Source organism: Grampus griseus, assembly GCF_964374135.1.
Source record: "Grampus griseus genome assembly, chromosome: 16".
NCBI classification, from domain to species: Eukaryota; Metazoa; Chordata; class Mammalia; order Artiodactyla; family Delphinidae; genus Grampus; species Grampus griseus.
In genome coordinates, this window is record NC_139010.1 from 8,632,674 (window position 1) to 8,657,666 (window position 24,993).

General features: G+C 40.3%; 1 protein-coding gene across 1 annotated transcript in view; it reads right to left on the minus strand.

Moving 5' to 3' along the window:
- The window catches only part of LYST (lysosomal trafficking regulator), a 176,772-nt gene that overhangs the window by 7,379 nt on the left and 144,400 nt on the right, over window positions 1-24,993 (minus strand). Inside the window, exons 44-50 of the mRNA XM_082674283.1 lie at window positions 24,478-24,695; window positions 17,346-17,576; window positions 15,144-15,333; window positions 11,891-12,027; window positions 7,934-8,032; window positions 1,975-2,114; window positions 1,597-1,694 (exon numbers count right to left, since the gene is read on the minus strand). Coding sequence (XP_082530409.1) covers window positions 1,597-1,694; window positions 1,975-2,114; window positions 7,934-8,032; window positions 11,891-12,027; window positions 15,144-15,333; window positions 17,346-17,576; window positions 24,478-24,695 — 1,113 coding nt within the window. The remainder of the gene's footprint in view (window positions 1-1,596; window positions 1,695-1,974; window positions 2,115-7,933; window positions 8,033-11,890; window positions 12,028-15,143; window positions 15,334-17,345; window positions 17,577-24,477; window positions 24,696-24,993) is intronic.

The following is a 24,993-nucleotide window of genomic DNA, read 5'->3' on the forward strand; positions in this document are numbered from 1 at the left end:
TAATTTACTGTCTTTTTTATGCTAATGAGATAACTCCTGGGGGGAGGCCCAGACAGCTTCAGGATGGGAACTGGTCACCCGAAAAGCCAACCCCGAGTTAGAACTTACAGCACCTCCCACTTCCAGGGAAGGGAGAGGGGCGGGAGGTTGAGCTCAGTTCCTAATGGCCAATGATAGAATCTACTGCCTACAGAATGGAACCTTAGAAAAACTCCTAAACAACAGGGGGAGGAGAGTTTCCAAGTTGATGAGCACACTGACATGCCAGGAGGGTGGTGCAGTCTGACTTCACAGGGACAGACCCTGTGACCTCACCCTACCTACCTTTTCTTCTGGCTGTTCACTTCTATCCTTTGTAATGAACCATAGTAGTAAGTACAGTGTTTTACTGAGTTTTGTGAGTCATTCGAGAGAATGATCAAACCTGGTGGGGGGTCTTGGGACTCCCAAATTTGCTAACTTCAACTAGTTAGTGTCAGAATTGAATTGCACTGTTGGACACCCAGTTGGTGTCATAGAATTGGAGAATTGTTTAGTGTCTGGAAAGACCACACATTTGGTGTCAGGAAAAAACAAACAATATGAAAAATGCAAGCAAAGGATAAAAGACCACCCACTGTAGATGTGTGGAAGATATCTGTACTGAGTGGACAAAAAGAAACAGTTCTTCCAAGGATCCTTTCAATTAATGGAAATGCAAACAGAAAATTGATGAGCTTTTCAACAGTTCTTTCTCTCTGGATGCATCAAGTTTTTTAATATGTATACATGAAAAAACAAAAACTAAAAGCCAGACCTTTCATTAGGAGATATATCTTTGCCATGCAAATTTTGGGCAAATTATACGTCCATTATTATTTTATACTACTCTCTCACAGGAACTACAAGACACATGTAGGAAGTTGATGATCATTCTTTTCATTTAGTCAGGAGGGAGGTAGCAAAGTCAGTAGTTAAAAAGCAGAAGCAGGGCTTCCCTGGTGGCACAGTGGTTGAGAGTCCACCTGCCGATGCAGGGAACACGGGTTCGTGCCCCGGGCTGGGAAGATCCGCGGGGCGGCTGGGCCCGTGAGCCATGGCCGCTGAGCCTGCGCATCTGGAGCCTGTGCTCCGCAACAGGAGAGGCCACAACAGTGAGAGGCCCACGTACCGCGAAAAAAAAAAAAAAGCAGAAGCAAAAAAGGATGGAAAAATAAAACCAAAGAAAATTCAGATAATTATGTAACAGTAATTTGCTTAACTTACATGTGCTCAAATGCAATCTTACATATATCAGAAAAAAGTTAAATTATGACAATACTAACTTTTGCATAAGTAGATGCCAAAATTGATGAACTCAATCTTCAACCTTACTGGGTTTTTTTTTTGGCCTTGCTGTGTGGCATGCCGGATCTTAGTTCCCTGACTAGGGATCAAGCCCATGACCCCTGCATTGGGAGTGTGGAGTCTTAACACACATACAGGCTATCACCTAAGTATACAGATCTGGTAGGGACCTGAGAGATGTAATGCAACAGTTTAACCTATGAAGTAACCAGCTGGCTGAATGCACTGTGAGGGCAACCACCCTGTGCTTTGGTTTTGGGGCCAGCTCACCTGAGTCACACACGGTGGCAATGTCACCTGTAGTCTCACTGGCAGAGACGGCTGTGACAGGGCTTTTGTGTCCCGCCAGACTTTGTACGTAGCACAACCTGAAAGACCAAAGACATGAATTTGCATATGATCATTACATATAATTATATTCTCTTATTTGTATAATTCTTTTCCTCACTGTATATGTATCTACTATTTATAAGGCATTCCTGACTATATTCCTAACTGATTTTTTAATTCAATAAGATTACAAAGGTAAAGTCCGTATTTCATGCTTAAAGCTATTATGATATAAAGATATTATTTTAGTGCACCTATTTCTCACAGTAAGAACTAAAACATTAAAAATAGCTATTTTAGAGTTGGAGATTTCTGTACCTGTTTAAATCCCATATGATGCAGGTTCCATCTCTGCTCACACTTATCATTATACTGTATGGTTTGCAGACAAATAAGCTGGTTATCTCTTCTGTGTGCCCATAGAGATGTATCTGAGACTCCATTTCTATCTCTGAAGGCTAAAATTTAAAAAATAAGTAAAGTATAAAACAAAAACCATGACGAAAGGTATCCTAGTGTCGTATCTCAAAAATAAAAACAACCCAAGTGATTCAAATATTCTTCTCAAACATCTCATTTTTCAATCTAGTTCAACTTTTTCTAAAGAGTAAAACTAATTAAACATTAACAAATTTTTAACTGACCATAATTTCATCAACAAATAAGCTTTTCATTTTTGTCTATTCTTTTCCAGTCTTTAGCCAATTACGTATGTATTTTATAGCTGTGATTATTGCCATACAAATAATTCCCTATTTTGTATTTTATACATTCTCCCATAAGCATTTTCCATTTTTGACAGTGTCTTCAAAATGATTTTTAAGTGTTATAATATTCTATACAGTTAGTATACCATAATTTACTTGAGCATCCCTTTTAAAAATAATTAATTAATTTATTTATTTATTTATTTTTGGCTGTGTTGGGTCTTTGTTGCCTCACACAGGCTTTCTCTAATTGCGGCGGGCAGGGGCTACTCTTCCTTGTGGTGCACGGACTTCTCATCGCGGTGGCTTCTCTTGTTGCAGAGCACGGGCTCTAGGCGCGCTGGGCTCCAGTAGTTGTGGCACATGGGCTCAGCAGTTGTGGCTCATGGGCTCTAGAGCACAGGCTCAGTAGTGGTGGCACACGGACTTAGTTGCTCTGCGGCATGTGGGATCTTCCTGCGCCAGGGCTCGAACCCATGTCCCCTTCCTTGGCAGGCGGATTCTTAACTACTGCACCACCAGGGAAGTCCCCTTGAGCATCCTTTATGATAGACATTTAAAATTGTTTCAAATTTTTTCAAAATTATAGATGTCATAATTAAATCCTTCATGTATATAAGTTTTGTTCCTCCTCTAAATCATTTCTTTAGAATTTCCAGTATCCTACTAGTGGATCAGTGAATATTAAAAATTTTACAGTTCTTGAGTGTACTTTTCAAAGGCTTTGTACCAATTCATGATGCCACCAATGGCGATGTATTACTCATCAATAGTTGTGGACTGATTTTCTAAATCAAACATTGAAAACTGATGTTCCAAGTTCCACATGGCTCACAGATGCCAGATGTCCACACAGGGTCTAACCTTTGTTTTCATTAGGGTAGCAGTTTATTGTCATAAAGTATTTCAATACAAAGAATATAGAAAAGTAGAAAGAAAGTATAATAAAAAGCTGTATACTGACCACTCAGTTAAACTAATCCTAATATTTTATAAGATCAGCTTATTTTTTAAATAAAGAAAACATTAAACATTACATAGTCTGTGTACTGTTTTACATCCTATTTCCTCTCTCTTGTCAGAAGTTACTATTATCCTGAATTTTGTATTTGTTTCCCATGTATGTAGAATTTATGTTCTACTATATGTTACTATAACAATTGTATTGTTTTTCATGTTGCTAAACTTTATATATATGGTATTAATTATTCTTTAGGTATCTGCTGCATCTTGCCTTTTTGATCACCACTGCTTTTGAAACATGTGTTGAGTTATTAGCTGCAGCTCATCTATTTTAAGTGCTTTATTTTTCACGTAAAAATACCTATTTTATTCTTAAAGACTCAAATGAGCCGGCGATACCAGGCTTACAGTTCCCCTTGGAACCACTGGCTTGAGCTGTGTGGCAGTGGCTTCTGTTTAGCTAGGGCATGTGGCCTTCAACTGCACACAACCACAGCAACCAGATGGCTCTGAACAAGGGCACGAGTCCTAGTTCTGGGCCCCTTCTGGCTCTCCTCCGTGACCTTCCCCGCAGGGCCAGGAGCCTGCAGGGCCACAGGGGTGTGCCAGTGCCCTTGCAGACCATTCTTCAGGGTCCCTGGGACCAAAGAATTCCTTGCCCCCAAAGGCCTGAGCTCCTTCCTTCTCTACTTGAACTCTGCAGCATTTCAGTTTGTGACTCAATTCCCATTCTAAATCTGTGAAAATTTCCCGAGTTTTAAACGGCAATCAAGGTTGCTTTAACTTGAATTTCTCTTATTGTAACTAAGTTTAACTTGTTCATATATTCATTTTCTTCTCTGTAAATCTTTGTGCTTGGTTTTGTGTATTTGTTACTGCATTAAGAAGATTATTTGTAGGAATTCCTCTATTTGTGGAATAGAATGCAAGTACCTCCTTGTTTCTTCTGCTGGATGACCTGGATCTCCATGCCAGGCTAGGGACGCTTTACCCAAAGTCAAGTCTTGAGGATCCTGGACAACCCAGGGGATTCCAATCCAGGCTGTAATTCCAGGCAAGAGTTGGTCCTATCTGACTCATCCTTACTCTTAGGGACCAGCCTTTTGGACAAGGGCCTCCTTGGGACTCCCCAGCTTGCTCTGTCCCTTGTTGTTGTTTTCTATTCCTCTCACAAGAGGCTGTCCAAGGACAGTGTCAATATTCTAGGATTGACAAATGCCCTCAAGCGAAAGCTCCCTCCTTGCTTATTAAAAAAATAATAATAATAAATAAATATATGTATGTATATATATGTGTGTGTGTGTATTTTGTTTTTTACTTCATGATCATGAATAATATTTATGGGGTAAACACAAGATAGGTACCCTATAGTGGTTATTGAAATTTTATAGATTTTTCACTTTAAAATAATTGCAGGTGTTAGTGTTACTAGATGATTCCCTGATGGATCAGAAAATAATTTCCATGGGTAGAACAGGAATCTTGTGCTGGCCTACTTCTTCATAAAATGTTCTTGAATGGTGTAATACTACCTTGATACACTGCATATATTTTCTCCAACCACCATCAATTTAGAGAATAGAAATACAGGTGTTCACTTATATGAAGATGATGTGGCCACACTATTTAATTAGTGAAAAAATGACTCAAGACCAACTATTTTAAAACCAGTTATCACTTTTAGAAGACATTCTTCTCTAATACTGTATACAAATGGCTTATAGATGACCATTCCCTATAACCAAGCAACATATTCGTCATTACACATGTAGAATGCATTTTAGCAGACTGTCTTGGGATAGTCAACAGAAACTCACAATGCTCAAAGTTATATATGCTTCACTAGCTCAGGAAAGTATTTCATAAGATTCCCTCGAAAATATTTTCAGACAACAATTATTTTGGTCATATCCTACATGGTGCTTGGGAGGTGGTCTTTCGTATGTGTCAAGGCCAACACAAACGAGAGCATAGATACTTTTAGAACCATGGCCTTCAGCGGGTTGGGAGAACAGAAGCTAGTAAACATGAGGTGTTTCCTGCCAACCTCACAGGCATAGGGTCACATCTGCAGCTTCGGGGACCCCAAAATGATGAGACGGTCCCCAATAAAAAGCAACAACAACATCTACAAAAACCCAAGTAACCTTCTCTCAGACCAAACAATGATAAAACCACACAGCTAAGATACAATTTTGGACATGGTTTAAATAGTAACTATTAATCTCATGACTTGATTACCTAATACTATTAATACTTAGGATAAAAAGAAAACTCTTACAAATAAATTGAAAAAATCCACTTTCAGGCAAATACAGAACTGAGGAAAGGTAAGCAACCTAAGACTTCACAATAACTTCAAACTAAAAGAAGCATGTGTCTTGCTGTATTCAAATGATAATAGCTACATCTTTGATCTATTTCAAAGCTATGTTGTGCAAAATTACTCCTATACCGAGTACAGCTTAATCTTTGGTTTTTTTTAACCAATACTGTATACTGTGCTAGCGTACAATTACAATTTTAAATTATAGGAAGAATGGAAGTAAGGAAAACTAAGAGCAAGGCTGTTCATAGTGTTGGGGAAAGCAAGAGGAAATAAAAAACAAAAGATGAAGCTAGTTTTTAAATAGGTGTCTATGATGGTGCAAATGATCTGAGTGTACAAGCAGACAACTGCTCTAGCAGCAGAGATTAGAATGTATTTGTAGAAAAAAGGAAACAGGGTGAACTCAGAAGGTGAAAGGCAATGGCAGTGGTAAATATTAGAGATATTATAAAATTAACATCCGCTTTAGGCCTTGGGGAGTAAAAAGGAGAAAACAGAAGACAATCCACAAGTGAAGGCGCCTCTCTGCTCAGACCCCCTAGCATTCTTCTTATTGTGGCCTGTGTATAAGACCCTCACCTCACTCTACTGTTCCTGCCCTGAATGTGGCACTCCTCCCAGCACGTTCTACTCTAAACTACACATAAAAGTATCTGCCATCCCCCAAACTACCATGCCTTTGTTTCCATGTGCCGGTTTACTTTGCTACAATACTCTTTCCTCTTTTCTCCACTTAGTAAAATGGTCCTTTAAGATCTAGCTCATGTGGGGGGCTTCCCTGGTGGCGCAGTGGTTGAGAGTCCGCCTGCCGATGCAGGGGACACGGGTTCGTGCCCCGGTCTGGGAAGATCCCACATGCCATGGAGCGGCTGGGCCCGTGAGCCGTGGCCGTTGAGCCTGCGTGTCTGGAGCCTGTGCTCCGCAATGGGAGAGGCCACAACAGTGAGAGGCCCGCGTACCACAAAAACAAAACAAAACAAAACAAAACAAAAAAAGATCTAGCTCATGTGTAACTTTTCAGGCTCCCTGACATCTGGTTGGTCCCACTTGTGGCTCTTCTAAGCTGTGTGTGAATCTTTCTTAGAGCACAACCTCACTGTCCTGCAATAACCTGTACATGCCAACCTCCTGACACGGAGCCCTCACCACGGCTGGCCTGTATCACTACAGCGTCTCTGAACTGGTACCCTCCCCTCCAGCCCCACACCCCTTTTAAGCGATTCTCCTTGTAGGCGTTACAGTGACGGCCTTAAAATGCTGACTGGATCATATCACTCCTGCTTCAAACATTTTAATGACTCCTTAGACTAAGAGACAGAAACAATATTATGGTCACATTTATACCCCAAGGATCGTGGCAAAGAACCTTAACAAGGGCTTAAAAGGGAATAAACTTGGACAGAAAAGTAAGGAACTGAGCATCACCCTATGCTAGAAATACAGGTTTCACCCAGTAAAACATGTTTTATAAAATAATGCAGAAAATTGTAATTAAAATAAAGCACAGAGCACATTTTAGACTAGAATGATAATCACTGAGTTATCACCCTAAACTTGCCACTAATCCTCAACAGCACCACAGACAGCTGATTCAAGAAAGGAATGACAGACCTACAGTGGAAATGCCTCTTAGGAATTGGTTCTTTAATTAACTACTAAAATACTGTAGGTTTAATCTCTTAAAAAAGTAAGTACTGTTACTGCAAAAAAACAAAAAAAAGGAATGACAGTAGATTAAAAGAAGTATTGCATAATGTCTTCTTCACTAGAGTGTTTTAATAATTTAACTCTCAAATCCAAAGGATTCAGTGAACGAAAAAATTTCTTCCAGTAAGTGGTAGAAATCAAGACTGGCTACTTGGATTTTTCTGTCATTTAATTCACCCAGAGGGCATAGGAATGTTGAACATCAGAAGTTCTGTACTTCCAACTTTTATAGAATATTGTGGGATACTTGTAAGCACTCAGGTTGATACCGAGAATGAACGCAAGCAAGCATCAAAATGCCATGGAAAAGCCTAAACTCAAAACAGGTCATAACTCAAAATACTGTCTGTCTCTGACCTTTACGGTTATTTTCAAAATTTTTGTGATCTTAATAAACCTAAAATTAAAGAGTTAGACATGTGACCTTTTACATTTTAAGAGCTTATGTGAAAAGATTAAAGTACAAAAGATTAATGTATAAAAAATTTAATCTTATACCAAATTTATACTTCATAAAGGGTTTCTTCCCCTCACTAACATGAAAATCCCACAAAACGCGCCCAGGACCTACCGTGCCGCTCATGAATCTGTTTGTGTAGGCTGTGATGACACCACATTTGCTCCCAGTAAACAGTTGGCAACTGTCCGGTACCCAAGCACAACTAGTCACCTAGAGAAAGGACAAATCAAAGATTATCATGTTTAAAAAGCATGAGAAATGCTCCTACTTTTCTGACAATTATTTTAAAAATATATGATCACAAAATTTAAGGTAAACATTTTACTTGAAATGATTAGAATGGTGTAAGATATAATAATATTCTGTAACTTAAAGCTATCTAAAAGCTGTTTCCAAATTAAAATGTATTACAAGGCATTGTCTATGATTTTACATTTTTCTGTGTCCACACATACACACACACACACACAAATACACACAGGGCCATTTGTTCCTCAGAAATTTAAACAAAATGATACAGGATTGACTAGATCCAAGGTTGAGAGGGTGTGAGTGTGTGTGTGTGTGTGTGTGTGTGTGTGTGTGTGTGTGTGTGTGAGTGAGAGAGAGAGAGAGAGAGAGAGAGAGAGAGAGAGAGAGAGAGAGAGATGCATGTACCTGATTTTTACTTTTCTTTTTTTTTTTCCTTTTTCTGTCTTTGGTAGGGAAACAGAGTATATATATAAGTAGAGGTATTGCTTCTAACAGTTCTAAAGATTGCTAGATAGGAGAAGAAAGAAAGATAAACGTGGAGAAAAAAATCTGGGATTATTCCTTGGGGATTATAAACCCTTGAGTTCCAATCATGGCGACACTATTCAAGGTGGGCTCACCTCTTTGCTCGGCCTGACAGTCTTCCTCTGGCACTAGCGGACCCCCAGCACCACACCCCAGCAGCTGTCCCCAGCTGCTCTGCCCCCTCTCCAGTCCCACGTCTCCTGGTCGGTCGGCTGGTCAGCAATACCCACACACTTCACTTCACTAAGAAGACGGCGGTCATCAGCCACAGACCTCATCCCTTTCCCTCCTTTGGGCCTGAAAATGTCTCGCGTCGCCTCCTGATTTAGAGAAGCCCCTCTGTTTTTAAGGCCAGCCCCACCCCACCCCGGTGTTTCTCAAACAACTGTCAGAATTTCAAGCTGTCATTTGCTGGCTTCTTCCCCTGGCCCTGCAAACGTGTTCAAGTGTCTGCTACCTTGAAAAATGACTTGCTTGGAGCCTGACTCTTCTTAACTCTCAATATATCTTCAGAGTCCATTGGATCTAATTTTATCCTTTGAGTTTCTTTCTTGAATAGTTCTATTTGTAAAGATTGATATTTCATAATTTTTATTCTTTCTTAGAGGTCTTCCAAAGAGGAAAAAGAAAATGTACCTATTTCTTATATGAAGAATAAAACTCATTCTGTCTTGCAATTACCATATGGGTCGACTGAACTCTTTTATAAACCTAAGTTACATTTCTAGGATTTCAGTAATCTCATTTTTTTCTCTATTTTGAAACACTTTGCTATTTCATCATCCTAGGAGTTATTTCATCGCTACTCTGCAATCATTCCCAACTATGCTAAAACAAAACAAACAAAACAAGAAAATGGAAGAATGATGGATCTCCTGGAAGGATAATGTAAAATGTGAAATAAATTGTCACCTTTTTAAAAAAATTAATTAATTTATTTATTTTTGGCTGCGTTGGGTCTTTGTTGCTGCACACGGGCTTTCTCTAGTTGTGGCGAGCGGGGGCTACTCTTTGTTACGGTGCGCGGGCTTCTCATTGCGGTGGCTCCTCTCGTTGTGGAGCACAGGCTCTAGGTGCATGGGCTTCAGTAGTTGTGGCACGCAGGCTCAGTAGTTGTGGCTCACGGGCTCTAGAGCACAGGCTCAGTAGTTGTGACGCACGGGCTTAGTTGCTCCACAGCATGTAGGATCTTCCCGGACCAGGGCTTGAACCCGTGTCCCCTGCATTGGCAGGTGGATTCTTAACCACTGCCCCACCAGGGAAGTCCCTAAATTGTCATCTTTTGGTTTTCTTACTGCATTGTCAAAAGAATGTTGTCATCTTTTGAGAAAGTATAAAAGAAGACCAAAGACGCCATTTCTGTAGTCTACCTTCAGCTGTCATCGAACACAGTTGGAAATTGAGAATTTTTCATTTTCCAGCAATAATAGAAAAGAGAAGAAAATTGACAGAACATGTTTCACAATTATGAGATCAATCAGAAGATAAAGGCTAAGAGACAGCAGGACTCTAATCTGTAATGATGATGATGAAATTGATCAGATAAGTGAAATCTCAGAGTGTGAGTCTTCATATGATAATACCCTGGACAAATTTTCTCATACTAAACAACCAATGAGTGAACAACATATTTCTAAGAACAAAATGAAATATGGTATTCTTATCTAGTTAGTTAGGCACTTGACCGGAAGTACTTTATCACACCGTGTTTGCTAGAAATCTGAATCATCCTGTTTTGCTAAAAGGACTTAATGAGAGTATTTTTTCATCTTTAATGATGTTTCTGTGCCCAACTTTACATGATAGAAATAATTTTTCAGTGCTTAAATTCTTATTAAAATTTATAATAAGGTTGTTTTTCACTGTCCTTTATTCTTACTTTTGTTAGTTTACTGGTAAGCCAGATGACAAAAGGCAGTGACCTTTTTTTCCACACATATTGAAGGTTAAGCAAACAAGCCATTGCTCTCCTTTCTTTCACTGCCAAAAATTCCCCAAAAGTAGCTGACTCCATCTTTAAAGTGCTCAGGGAATGGTGACGAGTGTTAGGACTATATGAATAGGCACCAGGTGCTATGCAGGTAACGAAGTCAGAAAACAGTAAAAGAACTTCCTATGGAAAGACAGTCAAAGAAAGAAGGTTTAACATACAACTTAGTACCGGAAAAAGTTATGGCAGTGCTGTCTGTGTGTGTGTGTGTGTGTGTGTGTGTGTGTGTGTACATGGTGTTTTATAGTTTACAAAGCACTTTCAGAAACACTGGAGACATTTTTACAACAGCTTTATGAGAGAGTGGTGGGAGTATGACTAGCCCAGTTTTAGAGAAGAGGAAAGAAACTCAAGTTGGGTAAGGTTAAATTCCTTGCCACAGGCTACATAGTAAATAACAGAGCTGGACACTAACACAGATCACAGAGCTACAGTTAACTCCAAGGCTCTTTCTACCATGTTGTGATGCCTAAGTACCCGGTTCATTTAGGAAAAGCCAGGTATAGAACATGGCACTCTGGTTATTGAAAATGACATAGTAAAGGGGCTTCCCTGGTGGCGCCGTGATTAAGAATCTGCCTGCCAACGCAGGGGACACAGGCTTGAGCCCTGGTCCAGGAAGATCCCACATGCCGCGGAGCAGCTAAGCCCGTGCGTCACAACTACTGAGGCTGTGCTCTAGAGCCTGTGAGCCAAACTATTGAGCGCTTGTGCCACAACTACTGAAACCCGCATGCCTAGAGCCCGTGCTCCACAAGAAGAAGCCACTGCGATGAGAAGCCTGCACACCACAACAAAGAGTAGCCCCCGCTCGCCGCAACTAGAGAAAGCCCGCACACAGCAATGAAGACCCAACACAGCTATACAGAGAGAAAGAGAGAGAGAAAGAAAGAGAGAAAGAAAGAGAAAGGAAGGAAGGAAGAAAGAAAGAAAGAAAAGGAAGGAAGGAAGGAAGGAAGGAAGAAAGGAAGGAAGGAAGAAAAAGAAAGAAAGAAAGAAAGAAAGAAAAGAAAGAAAGGAAGAAAGAAAATGACACAGTAACAAAAGGTAAGTGGACACTGAGAAGAAAGCAATGCTGATTTTGTTCCAATACTGAGCCATGAGCTGATGCTGGCTCAACAAGAGACTGGGTAGAGGACAAACTCTGGGGACACAGACAGCGGCAGTTAGGGATCTGTCAGCGCTGTAAACAAGGCATACATCCAGCATCACCAGCTCCTGGACTAGCTGCCATCAGTCTGACTCCTTTTTAAAGCATTATATTTAATTATTATTATAAAGTACTTCATGAAAATGTTTACCTGATACTGCTGTGAACCTTGTATAAAGTTTATTGGAGGCTCGCTTTGTTTACTCTTCAACCTCAGAATGTTATCAGCATATCCCCAGCTCAGGATGGCGGACCACTGAATGTCAGTACTGTTCATGCTTCTCACACCTCAAGGAGGAGAAATAAAAGCATCAGTTGCCACTGCTCAGTTATTACTGGACAGCCGGCCACAATGGCAGGTTAAAGGCTCAAGTTCACACAGCAGAACACGGTCATTCCAGTGCAAGAGCATCTTTATATCCATAAGATGGACCCAATTGTGTTAGTTTTATTCCTTTAAGGTTAATGGGATTCTAAGGGTGGAACTGTATTCTTTTTCACCTGTGGTGTTTTGGTTGGGATTTATATGACTTAGTACTAAAATTTCTGTTAGGAAATCTTTATAAAAGACAGTGATAATCAAGCTTCCTCTATTCATGTTCTGTGACACCTTACTTTTAACAATAAGTATGAACTAGAAAATGTTTTAAAAAACGTAGATACCCTGTTGAAAAATCAATATGGACAACTATTAATACCAGAAGGGGATCATTGCTAGAGCAGAAGCAATCCTGAGAAGGGATAATTTAATCCTTTCAACTGCAAGGACTGCACGGGAGACCTTCGTTTAACAAGGTTCTTTTCTTTTCTCATTGGACCCGTACACAGTAGTATGTCCTTTGGGGATAAAGATCTGGACCTCCTGACATCAGCGTTTCTCATGATCTACGCCTTGTTGGCACGTTGACTAGGGCAAATGCAGCATAAATGCTATAGCTGGTGCTGCCCTGGAAACTTAGGAGCTTTGAGTTCCTTAAGGAGAGAGAATGTGGGTACCTAGCATAATACCCAGCATATAAAGCAATAAAACAAATAAATATTTGTCGAATGAATCAACAGCGCACTGAAAATGTAATTCACAGATTTTTTTGTTTTGTTGAGTATAATCCCAAATGTGGACATCACATTTGCAATAAAGAAACTGGGATATCCTTGTTAAGTATAAACTCCTCTCTACATAAGCTGCTATGGAAAGGAACCACACTTCATGAGCCTTGGGACCTTGCAAATTCCACCACAAAGACTGGCATGTAGTAGGAACTCAGTAACTGTTCCTGGTTTCTCATTCCAGCAACACAAGAGGCACCATATTTTTTAAAAAAGAAAAATAAACTTCTGCTTTATCTATTTGAACAGTGGATCTTAAACAGGAGTTTGCAAGAAAATGGCTTTTGTAGCATGCACAGGCTTAGACTCAAGCCCTAGAGATTCTGAAGCGGTATGTCTTCAATGGGACCCAACCAAGTATCAATATATTTTGAAAAAAAGTACCTCAGGCAATTTTGAGGCATTGTCAGTTCTCAAGTAATTGGCCTATACTGGGCTAAAGATCATGAAAACCATGGGGGTTTAGCTGCTATATTGTAGTATGCATATATAACTAAGCAAAATGGCACAGTTATTTGACACAGCAGTGCCTAACACACATGGCCTTCCATCTGCCAGGTGCACTCCCAGTCAGTCCAGGCCTCTCCGAAATGGCCCCGTGGACGGTTCCGCGCTGGGTACAGCAGTGAACACTCACACGGCCCCTGGCCCCAGGGTGCTAACTGTCCAATGAGCATTTATTTATTAAGCACTTAGAATGAGTCCCTCGCTGTGTTAGTCGTTCCTTATATTATTTCACTTAATCCTTACAGTGAATTACCCTGTGAGATAAGTCCTTTTGTTACTCCCATTTTATAGATTAAAAGCCAGGATTCCAAAAGTGTAAGTCATTTTCTCAAGATCACACAGGTATTAGGCAGCAGAACGAGAATGCAAATTCAGGCACATGCCGCCCGAGGCCATGGCTGTAACTTCTATGATACCACTTCCCTGGACACACCTAGATTCTGATAAATCCCAAATACATTCTATGAGGAAATAAAGTGTAATCTGAATGAACACAGCTATTAAGGGCCACTAAGGGCTTGTGACTGAAGTGGCACAAATAAGACAGGTTAGCAATTATACTGGACATATTTAAGTCCCATCATTAGCATGATAATACCAGCCCTTTCTCTCTGCTCTAAAGAGATAAACTTCAATCCACCCTAATTAATTTTTTAAAGATAAATTATTCACGCATTTTGGTACTTTAAGTATTATTAGTAGTAAATTACTTGTGACATACCTCATAGCTAATTGCAACGTCCTAGTGAGAATAAAGTACTGATATTCCAGCGATGACCAAACAGCTTTTACCTTCTCCCCCAGCTCACTAAACTTAGACAAAATGGCGCGCAGCCTCTTTTATTACCGACAACTATGAAGGCAATCAATCATTCATTTCATGACAGAATGAAGAGTGAGTCTAAAAGAACTGTGGCCCAGCCAGCACACTGAATTCCTTTAGGTGGTCGATGTTTGGCATGGGTCCTGGCATCTCTGCACTGTGGTGCTCCGTGGGGTGGGAGGCCATGTGGACCGAGGAGCACAGTGCACAGAACGCAAGGTTAAACACTAACAGCGCGGAACGCTAAGACGTGTCTGGTCCACACGCAGGCTTCCGGGCAAATCTGCACACACCTGATGCGAACAGATGGGTACCCTCAGTCATTCATTTTAGTGTTTAAAGCCCGTGCCTAGGACGTAGGAAGAGTTCTTTCACATTAAGTAAAACGGTTAATTTGGGAGGACGGAGGGATTACTTGAGCGGAAAATGTCACTAGTTTTCCACGGTGTAGGTGACATTTAGAAATATGAAGAGGGCCTCTACTGACAGCACTTTTCCATGTGTTGCTTTCAGTGAGTCAGTGCACAGAGAGGTGAGAAAAACATTGCTTTCCAGACATACATATTTTAAAAACCTATTTTCAAGGCTATCATGACTTCCTCGTTGTGTTTTAATCTCATGCTTGTCTCTTCTGAGGTACTAGATTTGCTGGTCACATAAGTCTGTCTATTCTGGAATTCAAGAGTCTCAAAGTGTACATTTATATAAAACTGTTAATGTTTTCATCTTGTGAGACATTTATTCTTGTCTCCTCCTCTCATTTCAAATGACATTGCATTTAGTTCCCATTTTTTTCACGTACTATGTTTTAATACCTACGTTGCATTAAATGAACACAGATTTGAGTTTAGTTTTTCGCCAAGGACTCAGAAAACTCAGAAATAAAACAAAATAGCAGCACAGATGAGGGGAAACATTCAGATCTCATGAAAGACATGCCTAGGACGATTTTCATGTTTGATTTTACCTTGTTCTTTGCTGTACGTCATCAGAAGACAGAAATTTCGGGACAAACCGCAGATTGCTCTAGTGGGCAGCGCCTGGAGAGAACCAAATCTTTCTCCGTGCGGCTGGCTGAAGCAGACCACAGGTACTGGGGCACTTGGGGAACCGACATACTCCCCCCACTTCAAGCCTTTTATCCATGACAAAGGACTCTACAACCGAGGAAAGTAAAAAGTACAATTTAAAAAAAGGTAGTAAATATAGAATCACTTCTAATTTAAACTCCAAACAGAGTAAGGGAAAGCAGCCTGATTATAAGCCCTTTGTGGGCAAGAATTATTTTATAATTTTTTACTTCCCCCGTGCTTAGCATATGGAAATATGTGTTCTTGGTTGCTAGACACAGTGATGAACAAGACACATGAAGTCCCAGTGCCCGTGGAGCTGTCTGATAGCTGGGAAGCAGGGCAGACAACAACTAAACAAATACATACACAAGATGTCAGCTGGTGCAAGTGCTATGAAGAAAGTCAAAGAAGGGGAAGAAGACCAAGAGTGACAGAGCTGCCCGTTTAGACACGGGGGTCGGGTAAGACTGTCTGCGGAGATAATGTCTGAGCAGACACCTGACTGAAACAGAGAGCAAACTGGGGTTCTATCTGGGGATGGGCACGCCAGGCGGAGGGAACAGCCAGTGCGAAGGTCCTGGGGTGGGAGGAGGCAGGTCCGTACACGTTCCCACTGCAAACAGACATACTGCTCAGGTCCTTCATACTTGCCAACTTCAACTAGTTAATGAGCAATAAGTATAGTGGCAAATTAAATGGCGTTTATTACTTTTCAGGGACGTACTGTTATTTTGACATGTTAAAATAATAGATTCTAGCTAAAAATAATGACTCTGGTAATGACAATGACTAAAATGATTTGTAAGGCTTCAAAAGCATATGAGTTTCGTTGACAAGTAAACACAAAACAAAAAATACAGCTTTCAACTATGAAACACAACACTGGTGGTCTGGGTTCAGCAAAACAACACTGTTTCTCCTATTGATGTTTTAAAATTTAAATTTCATTTTTACTAGTTGTATAAGTTTTGTTTGTATTTAACATGCAAATTTGATATATATGAGCTCTGAGCATAAAGAACTTACATTTAGTGTTCTATTTGTGTTTTACCTTTAGTGTATTTAAGAAGAAGCATTATTATAAGAAACGACTATCAAAGCAAGATCTGTAAAAACCATGTTCTCTTAAAGTGGCTCCCAGACGACTGCAGTTCGACATCCGTGCTTTACTTTTATCTCCAAGACCTTCACAACCTCTTTCCCTTGCCTTTTCATTTTCTGCGATTTCCTTCTGCAAACCTTTGTAACACTTCACAATTCACAATCTCCCATCTTTGCTGCTTTTATAATGAAGAATTTAGTTGAGGATTAGAATCCATTTTACTCTTAAGGCTTGCTTGCTTTATTTTTCTATTTCAGAGTAAAAATTATACCTACTTCCCTTTTTTTTTTTTTTTTTGCGGTACGCGGGCCTCTCACTGTTGTGGCCTCTCCCGCTGCGGAGCACAGGCTCCGGACGCGCAGGCTCAGCGGCCATGGCTCACGGGCCCAGCCGCTCCGCGGCATGTGGGATCCTCCCACACTGGGGCACGAACCCGTGTCCCCTGCATCGGCAGGCGGACTCTCAACCACTGCGCCACCAGGGAAGCCCCCTACTTCCCATTTTAAGAGGCAATACTTCTAATCATTACAACCTGGAGGGGCCAAAAAAACATGTACGATTTCCCCCTTCATTGTAAACCCAAACATTTACACTTCTGGTCAGCACCTCTGCTGGAAGATAATAACCAGGAAGGACCACGCTAGGCATGTCTGCACTGGCACAGCCATGCTCAGACTCTTCCCGAGTCCTGGATGTTTCCTTTCCTCTCATTTGCAATGCCTGTTATGTCACTGCCTGGTGAGGCTCTCCCCAGTAACGACCCTCAGGGAGGTTACAATCCGACCTGAGCTCCCGAAGTACTCTCTTCGTAGCACTAACGCAGCATTTCCTACACACAGAACGTAGTGCAGGCATCTGTGTTCACTGGCTGGCACTCACCTTCAGGCCGGGACTGTGCTACTCACTTCCCTGCCCCTAGAGCCTGGGAGGGGACCTGACGGCTCAGGAGTTGAGCCAGTTTTTGCTGAATTCTATTGAAATCCAAATGACATACCGGATAGGGAACTTCCTTGACCTGTTCTCTGGTTTCCCGGAAAGCAAACTGCACTAACAACCCCACGGCAGCAGGAAGCTCCCCTTCGATGTTGAGCTTGGAGCCAGGTCTGCTCGCATGGGCCGACTGGAACAGCTGACGAGGGGTCTGGCCGTAGGTTTTTATCATGGTTTCCAGTGCTCGTCTCTGAACTGGATCTTCAACTGCAGAGACATCCATTCCAAAATATGTCTGAAGAATAAAAGAAAACGAGAGGTATGTAAAAAGCAAGACTTGGCGATAACACTGAAGGGGAAAACAACAACTTGTTTTATTCTCTAGGCAATGGTTTACTCTTCTCTGTTTCAAATGAAAAGGATTTTAAAATGTTTTTGAACAGGTTAACAATCATTAATAATCAGAATAGGAATTGAGATCAGAATAGGAATGATCAATGCTTCTGAATGGGTGAATGAAAATAATGCACCTTGACTGGTGCTAATTAGGTATGTTTATAAAATTAATTTTAATTTAAGAGAATAACATATAAGACTTCATTTATCTGCACAGCAAAGGAATCCATCAACAAAATGAAAAGACAACCTACTGAATGAGAGAAATTGCTTGCAAATCATATATCTGATAAAGGGTTAGTATCCAAAATCTATAAAGAACTTACACAACTCAGTAGCAAACCCATCTAATTAAAAAGGGGCTGCACTGTTGGTGGGAATGTAAATAGATACAGCCACTATGGAGAACAGTATGCAGGCTCCTTAAAAACTAAAATAGAGCTACCATACGACCCAGCAACCCCACTCCTGGGCACATACCCTGAGAAAACCATAATTCAAAAAGAGTCATGTACCACCGTGTTCATTGCAGCACTATTTACAATAGCCAGGACATGGAAGCAACCTAAGTGTCCATCGACAGACGAATGGATAAAGAAGATGTGGCACATATATACAATGGAATATTACTCAGCCATAAAAAGAAACGAAATTGAGTTATTTGTAGTGAGGTGGATGGACCTACAGACTGTCATACAGAGTGAAGTAAGTCAGAAAGAGAACAAATACCGTATGCTAACACATACATATGGAATCTAAAAAAAAAAAAATGGTTCTGAAGCACCTAGGGGCAGAACAGGAGTAAAGACGCAGATGTAGAGAATGGACTTGAGGACACGGGGAGGGGGAAGGGTAAGCTGGGACGAAGTGAGAGAGCAGCACTGACATATATACACTACCAAATGTAAAAGAGCTAGTGAGAAGCGGCTGCATAGCACAGGGAGATCAGCTCGGTGCTTTGTGACCACATAGAGAGGTGGGATAGGGAGGGTGGGAGGGAGACGCAAGAGGGAGGGGATATGGGGATATATGTATACGTATAGCTGATTCACTTTGTTACACGGCAGCAACTAACACAACAGTGTAGGGCAATTATACTCCAATAAAGATGTTAAAAAAAATGGGAAAAATTATGGAACTTTTCTGCAAAGGAATATTATAAATAAATAAAGGAATAAATTAGAAAGAAAATGGCGGGGGGCGGGCAGAGGACCTGAATAGACATTCTTCCAAAAAAGACATACAGACGGCCAACAGGTATATGAAAAGATGCTCAGCATCACTAATCATCAGGAAAATGCAAGTAAAACCACAATGAAATATCATCTCACACCTGTGAGAATGGCTAGTATCAAAAAGACAAGAGATAACAACCGTTGGCGAGGATGTAGAGAAAAGGAAGCCCCTCTGCACTGTTGGTGGGAATGTAAATTGGTGCAGCCACTGTGGAGAACAGTATGCAGGTGCCTCAGAAAACTAAAAATAGAGCTACCATATGATCCAGCATTTCCACTTCTGGGTATTTTGAAAACACTAATTTGAAAAGATACATGCACCCCTATGTTCATTACAGCCTTATTTATAATAGCCAGGACATGGAAGCACCTGAAGCATGCACCAATGGAATGGATGGAGACCATGTGGTAAATACATGCAATGGAATTATTACTCAGCCATAAGAAAGAATGAAATCTTGTCACAACACAGGTGGACCTTGAAGGTATGATGCTAAGTGAAACAAGTCAGAGAGAGAGACAAATACCATACAAATAAGTATGATCTCATTTATATGTGGAATCTAAACAAACAAAAGACCAAGCTCATAAGATTGGTGGTTGCCACAGGTGGGGTGTGGGCAAATGGGTGAAGGGAGCCAAAGGTACAAACTTCCAGCTATAAAGCAAGTAAGTCCTGGGATGTAACGTACAGCATGGTGACTGCAGTTAATAACATTGTACTGCAGATCTGAAAGTTCCTAAGAAAATAAATCTTAAAAGTCTTCATCCCAAGAAAAAAAATTTTTGTAACTACGTATGGGGTGGGTGTTAACTAGACTTACTGCGGTGATCATTTTGCAAATGATCGAAATCAGTATGCTGTATACTGGAAACTAATATAATGTATGTCAATTATACCTCAAATTAAAAAAAAAGAAAAACTAAATGAGGTTTTTCTTTGGTCTTGTCTTTCAGTGAGAGTTGATGAAAAATAATCAGGTTTTTCAATTCAGTTGACCCAAAATAGCTTCTGCAAGTAGGTTAGTAGGTGGCTCTATTTTTTCTGTGGCTGCCTGTCAGATATTGGTCAGAAAACTAGAGTCAGGGAATTGGTCAAAATCATTTCAAGTGGTCAACAAAATCAAAAGAGACAAGAGAATGCAGCTATATGGCAACACGAAGACTGAAGAAAACTAGGGGAACCTGCCCCACCTCAATTTCTCAATTCCTAAAAATGAGAACTAGAAGTTCAAAACCATCTGTGTCTGCCTGAAATTACATGATATCCAAATGCCCTTTTGTCCTTTGATGGGAATATGCTCAAAGAAAGAGTCTGATTCCTCTCAAAACACAATGGCTGGTGCCACAGGATGACTTTGTGTCGCTACCCCATCTTGAAGATGTCTAAGAATATCAACTATTGAGATATATTTTCTTACATACAGAGACATTAGTAAGGAACCTAGATTTTTGTAGGTCTATATCTCTTCTCCTGTCTGGGCTGAAGAATCAGGATTCTAAACACCAGCATCACTGAAACCCAAGCAAAGTCTTTGTGCTTTCCATCCTGTAAGCTCAAGAGCAACTCATCCATGCTTTATTTATCCTTGGAGAGGAATAATTGAATTCTGATTCCCTCTCTCTGTGTTTGCTGTGCAGGTTTCCACATACATTGCTGAACCTGACTAGAACCTGGCAGTGAGAAGGCTGTAATGTGATGTATATCCTTCCAGCCTCCCTCAGCCAACCAGGCAAAGCTGTCAACGGAGGAAGCGGGACAGCTTCACCTCCCCGGCAAGGGGCAGAAGACTGGATGAGAAACAAAGTCAAGGTATTCCATCTTCAACCAAAACACTGCAGAGAGGTTGGCACACTTAATGTTGCACGCGACTGGTGTCCTCCATGCTGTCACCTTTCTTAGGACGTGAAGCTAGAGAGAAAGGGGGTTAGGGCAATAATCAGTCTAGAAAAGGAGTAAAAATTCAGGATCTGTCACTGTCCTTTTCTTTCCCACCTAGTATTTATTTATATATATATATATATATATATATATATATATATATATAAAGACTTCATGTGTAATACTAAATTATTGAAAAAGTCATTTGTCCAAAGTGATACATAGGAAAAGGTATATAAAAATGAAATTGTGATAGAATGTTAGTAGGTAGCTTAAGAGACTATTATTTAGGTTCTAATGAAAACTGTAAGTGGATCTGAAAGAGCAGCAGTGAAAATTGCAAGCTTTTTAACATGAAAGGTGTTGTTACACTTTTCTTCTTAGTGTTAGAGTCAGATGGAGGGTGATGTGCACTTACTTTATTATTTTTAAAGCTAGCAGTCAGTAGCTGGGTATAGATCTGTCATGCTTGTGCATCTCGCTTGTGTAATTTAGCTTTTAGCATTGAATCAGTCAGCAAATTTCAGTTTTATATCTGCATAGAACATCTCTATAAATACCAAGAAAAAGTTTCAAAGATTCTTCAGAAGTTAATCTTCAACATCCACTCCCCTTGCCACCACCCTCACACGACCACAAGGGCTCAAATACCTGTTATAAACGCTTATCTAAGCAGGCTCATTCCTAATGGTTGCTTGATTTAATATACTCGAAAATTCAAATGAAGAATGGAATAATCCAGTATCCAGGACTCTTAAAATTTACTTTAAATTAGTATCTTTACGTTCTGTGGTATCAGTTTCTAGTGAACCCCATATATTGGTGAATGATGAATTAAGATCAAAAGGCATTTTTACATTCCTCTTAAAATATTTTTTCTATTTTTTTAAAATTAATGAATGAATTAATTTATTTTTGGCTGCGTTGGGTCTTCATTGCTGTGCGCGGGCTTTCTCTAGTTGTGGCGAGCGGGGGCTACTCTTTGTTGCGGTGCGTGTCCTTCTCATTGCGATGGCTTCTCTTGTTGCGGAGCACGGGCTCTAGACGCACGGGCTTCAGCAGTTGTGCCACGCAGGCTCAGTAGTTGTGGCTCATGGGCTCAGTAGTTGTGGTACATGGGCTTAGCTGCTCCACGGCATGTGGGATCTTCCTGGACCAGGGCTCGAACCCGTGTCCCCTACAATGGCAGGCGGATTCTTAACCACTGTGCCACCAGGGAAGCCCCTACATTCCTTTTTACAAAGTTAACATTTATTTGCACTTAACTGGATGGCAGACATTACCCCGTATGCATTTTCTTATTTATGAGGCTGGTATTGTTGTTCACATTTTACAAATTTGTACATTAAGGTACAGAGAAGTTAAGGTCACACTGCAGGTCACACAGTAAGTGGCAGAGTCACAGAGTGAGGATTTGAACTCAATTGTGGATTTAGAGACTATGTGCTTAATTGCGACACTTGGTTTTGTCCCATGAATTGAGTTTTATGAAATTTCTAGAACAGGACTTCCCTGGTGGTCCAGTGGTTAAGACTCCACGCTTCTACTGCAGGGCGCACGGGTTAGATCCCTGGTCAGGGAACTAAGATCCCACATGCCGCGTGGCGCAGCAAAATAAATAAATAAATTGTATTTAAATTTTCTAGAACAATGGTATAAACTCCATCCTTTTTAAAGCTCTAAAGTCTCAAAGAATTAATGAAAAAAATCTAGTAAGATGAGAATTAAATGGTATATTTCAGCATGCAGATACTTTTAATGTGAATTTTATATGAGAACAAGTGAAAATTTGTCCCAGTATTATAGGCACAGAGTATATTGAGGTTAATGTCCAAATTCTTAATTGCTTTTAAAGTTACATTTTGCATCAAATATGAACAAAGTTCAAAAATTACACCTCAGTCTTTAAAACTTACAAAAATTTTATATACATTTTTATAGAGGTATATTTTACCTACAATAAAACAATACAGATTTTTATAGTACCATCCCATGCAACCATCACGCAAATCAAGGTATAGAGCATTTCCATCACCCCAGAAAGTTCCCTGGTACACCTGTGGCAGTCACTACTCTACTCCCCAGAGGCAATTAGATTGGAAATTATCTTAAAGAAATAAAGAACCATCTTTAAGATAAATTCCCCATGATTTCTACCACTAAGAGATTAATGTTCCTTGTTCTTGAATTTCATGTAAACGGAGTGGATTCATACAGAGTGTACTCTTATGTAAGGCTTCTTTCATTCAGTGTAAAATGTTTTGGAGATTCATCCATGCTGTCACAGACATCTGAAATCCATTCCTCTTCACTGTTGAGTAGTATTCCACCTACCCAATATCTGGAATTGTTAGTCTTTTTACTTTCAGTCATTCTCAAGGATATAAAGTGGTAACTCATCGTGGCTTTAATTTGCATTTCCCTGATGACAAAAGATGCCAGCACCTTTATCATTTGCTTACTGGCCATTCACATATGTTCCCTCCCTATGTGAATCTTATTCACCTTCGTATCCCTAGAGCCTAGCAAAATAAATGTTTCCTGAATAGACTTTTTTTAAAAAAAGGTAGACTATCTAACAACATTAAAAAACATATGTTGAGGTGTAACAATTCTGCTTCTAGGAATTTATCTTGAAGAAGTAAAGAGGTTACGTAAAGAAATAATCTGAGGAATATTAATTTTAATAGCAAATGCATACTAACTAAATATCCAACAATAGGGGACTGGTTAAATAAATTATTGGATAGCCATACTTTGGAATAGTATTAATATTATATAAATGGAGTGATACATATGTATAGATAAAAGTCTAGAAGGTGGTTTGATATTTATCTTTGGATGATGATATCAAAGTTGATTTTAAAATTTCTTCCTTTTGCAGTCTGTGTCTTATACATTTTTCTAACAAGGCACAAATATTGCTCGTGCAATAAGGAAAAATGAGGCCATTTAAAAATAGAACATGTATTGATATACAGGACAGTATGCAGAAAAGAGTTATGTGGCAGGCCTGAACTGCTCTCCTTGGGATGGCATGCCTGCAAATGTGGTCCTTGGCTGGTGTCTGGGAACATGGATTTCAAGAGAGTTCCCACCTTCTCCACCTGATAAGAGTGGCTCACTGCACCCAAACTGTACAAACAGTGTGGTGTATACTCAATACCGGTCTCCTTCTGGACGCCTGGAATTTCAGGACTTGTGAGAGAGAGGGTGCCTACATGACCAGTCCTCAATAAAAACGCTGGCACTGCATCCATCATGAGCTTCCCTGGTAGAAAACATCACACATGCTGTCACAATTTGTTTCTGGAGGAAGTGAGTGAGTTCCTTGTGATTCACTAGGAGAAGTCTCTTGGAAGCTTGTGCCTGGTTTCCTCCAGCTTTGCCCGGTGCATCTTTTCCTTTTGCTGATTTTGCTTTGTACCCTTCACTGTAATAAACCTTAGCTGTAATTACAACTATACGCTGAGTTGTTAAGTCCTCATCCAACCTGGGGATGGTCTTGGGGAACCCCTGACAGATAGTATCTTAGTTATTCTTAAAGAGGTAAGATATAAAACCTGAAAAATCTTGGGCAAGTTTAGTGTCTTTGTCAATTCTCTTCGATAACTTGGGTATTGTAAAGAAACAGTCTAACCTTCTACCTTATATAAATGCAGAGTTTTAAAAGAGTCACTTACAGCAGGATGAAACACATTGATGGCTTGGACAGAGGCCTTCCCTTTTTGCTTATACCCGAATACCAAGTCGATCCACTGACAGATGTTCTGGGACACGTAGTCAGACTCTAGAGCCTGTCTATGGATGAGGATAAAAAGACGAGGATCGTTACGTGCCCAAGGTGGGAGGTTGACGTGATTAACCCGTTCACCATTCTGGCGTACACCAAAATCGAAACCTAAAAGAGAAGAGTAATATCAATGTTTATCTCCCCCAGAGCATGCTTCCTTTGGCCCACTGAGCAGATCGTAAGAGTTCACAGAAACAGCTATTGTGTGCTATAACCTGGAGAAGGAGCAGCGAGAAGATAGTAACACCGTTGCTCACCTGCTGACTTACCCCTCACAGAGCTACATGGATTAACGCTATCTATCCTAACTGAATCTGAGATCTTTCAACTTTACCCTTCCACCGCTTTATATCATATTGAAAAACAAGCAGAAAATCATTGCCCACTAATTCCAATATTCCAGTTA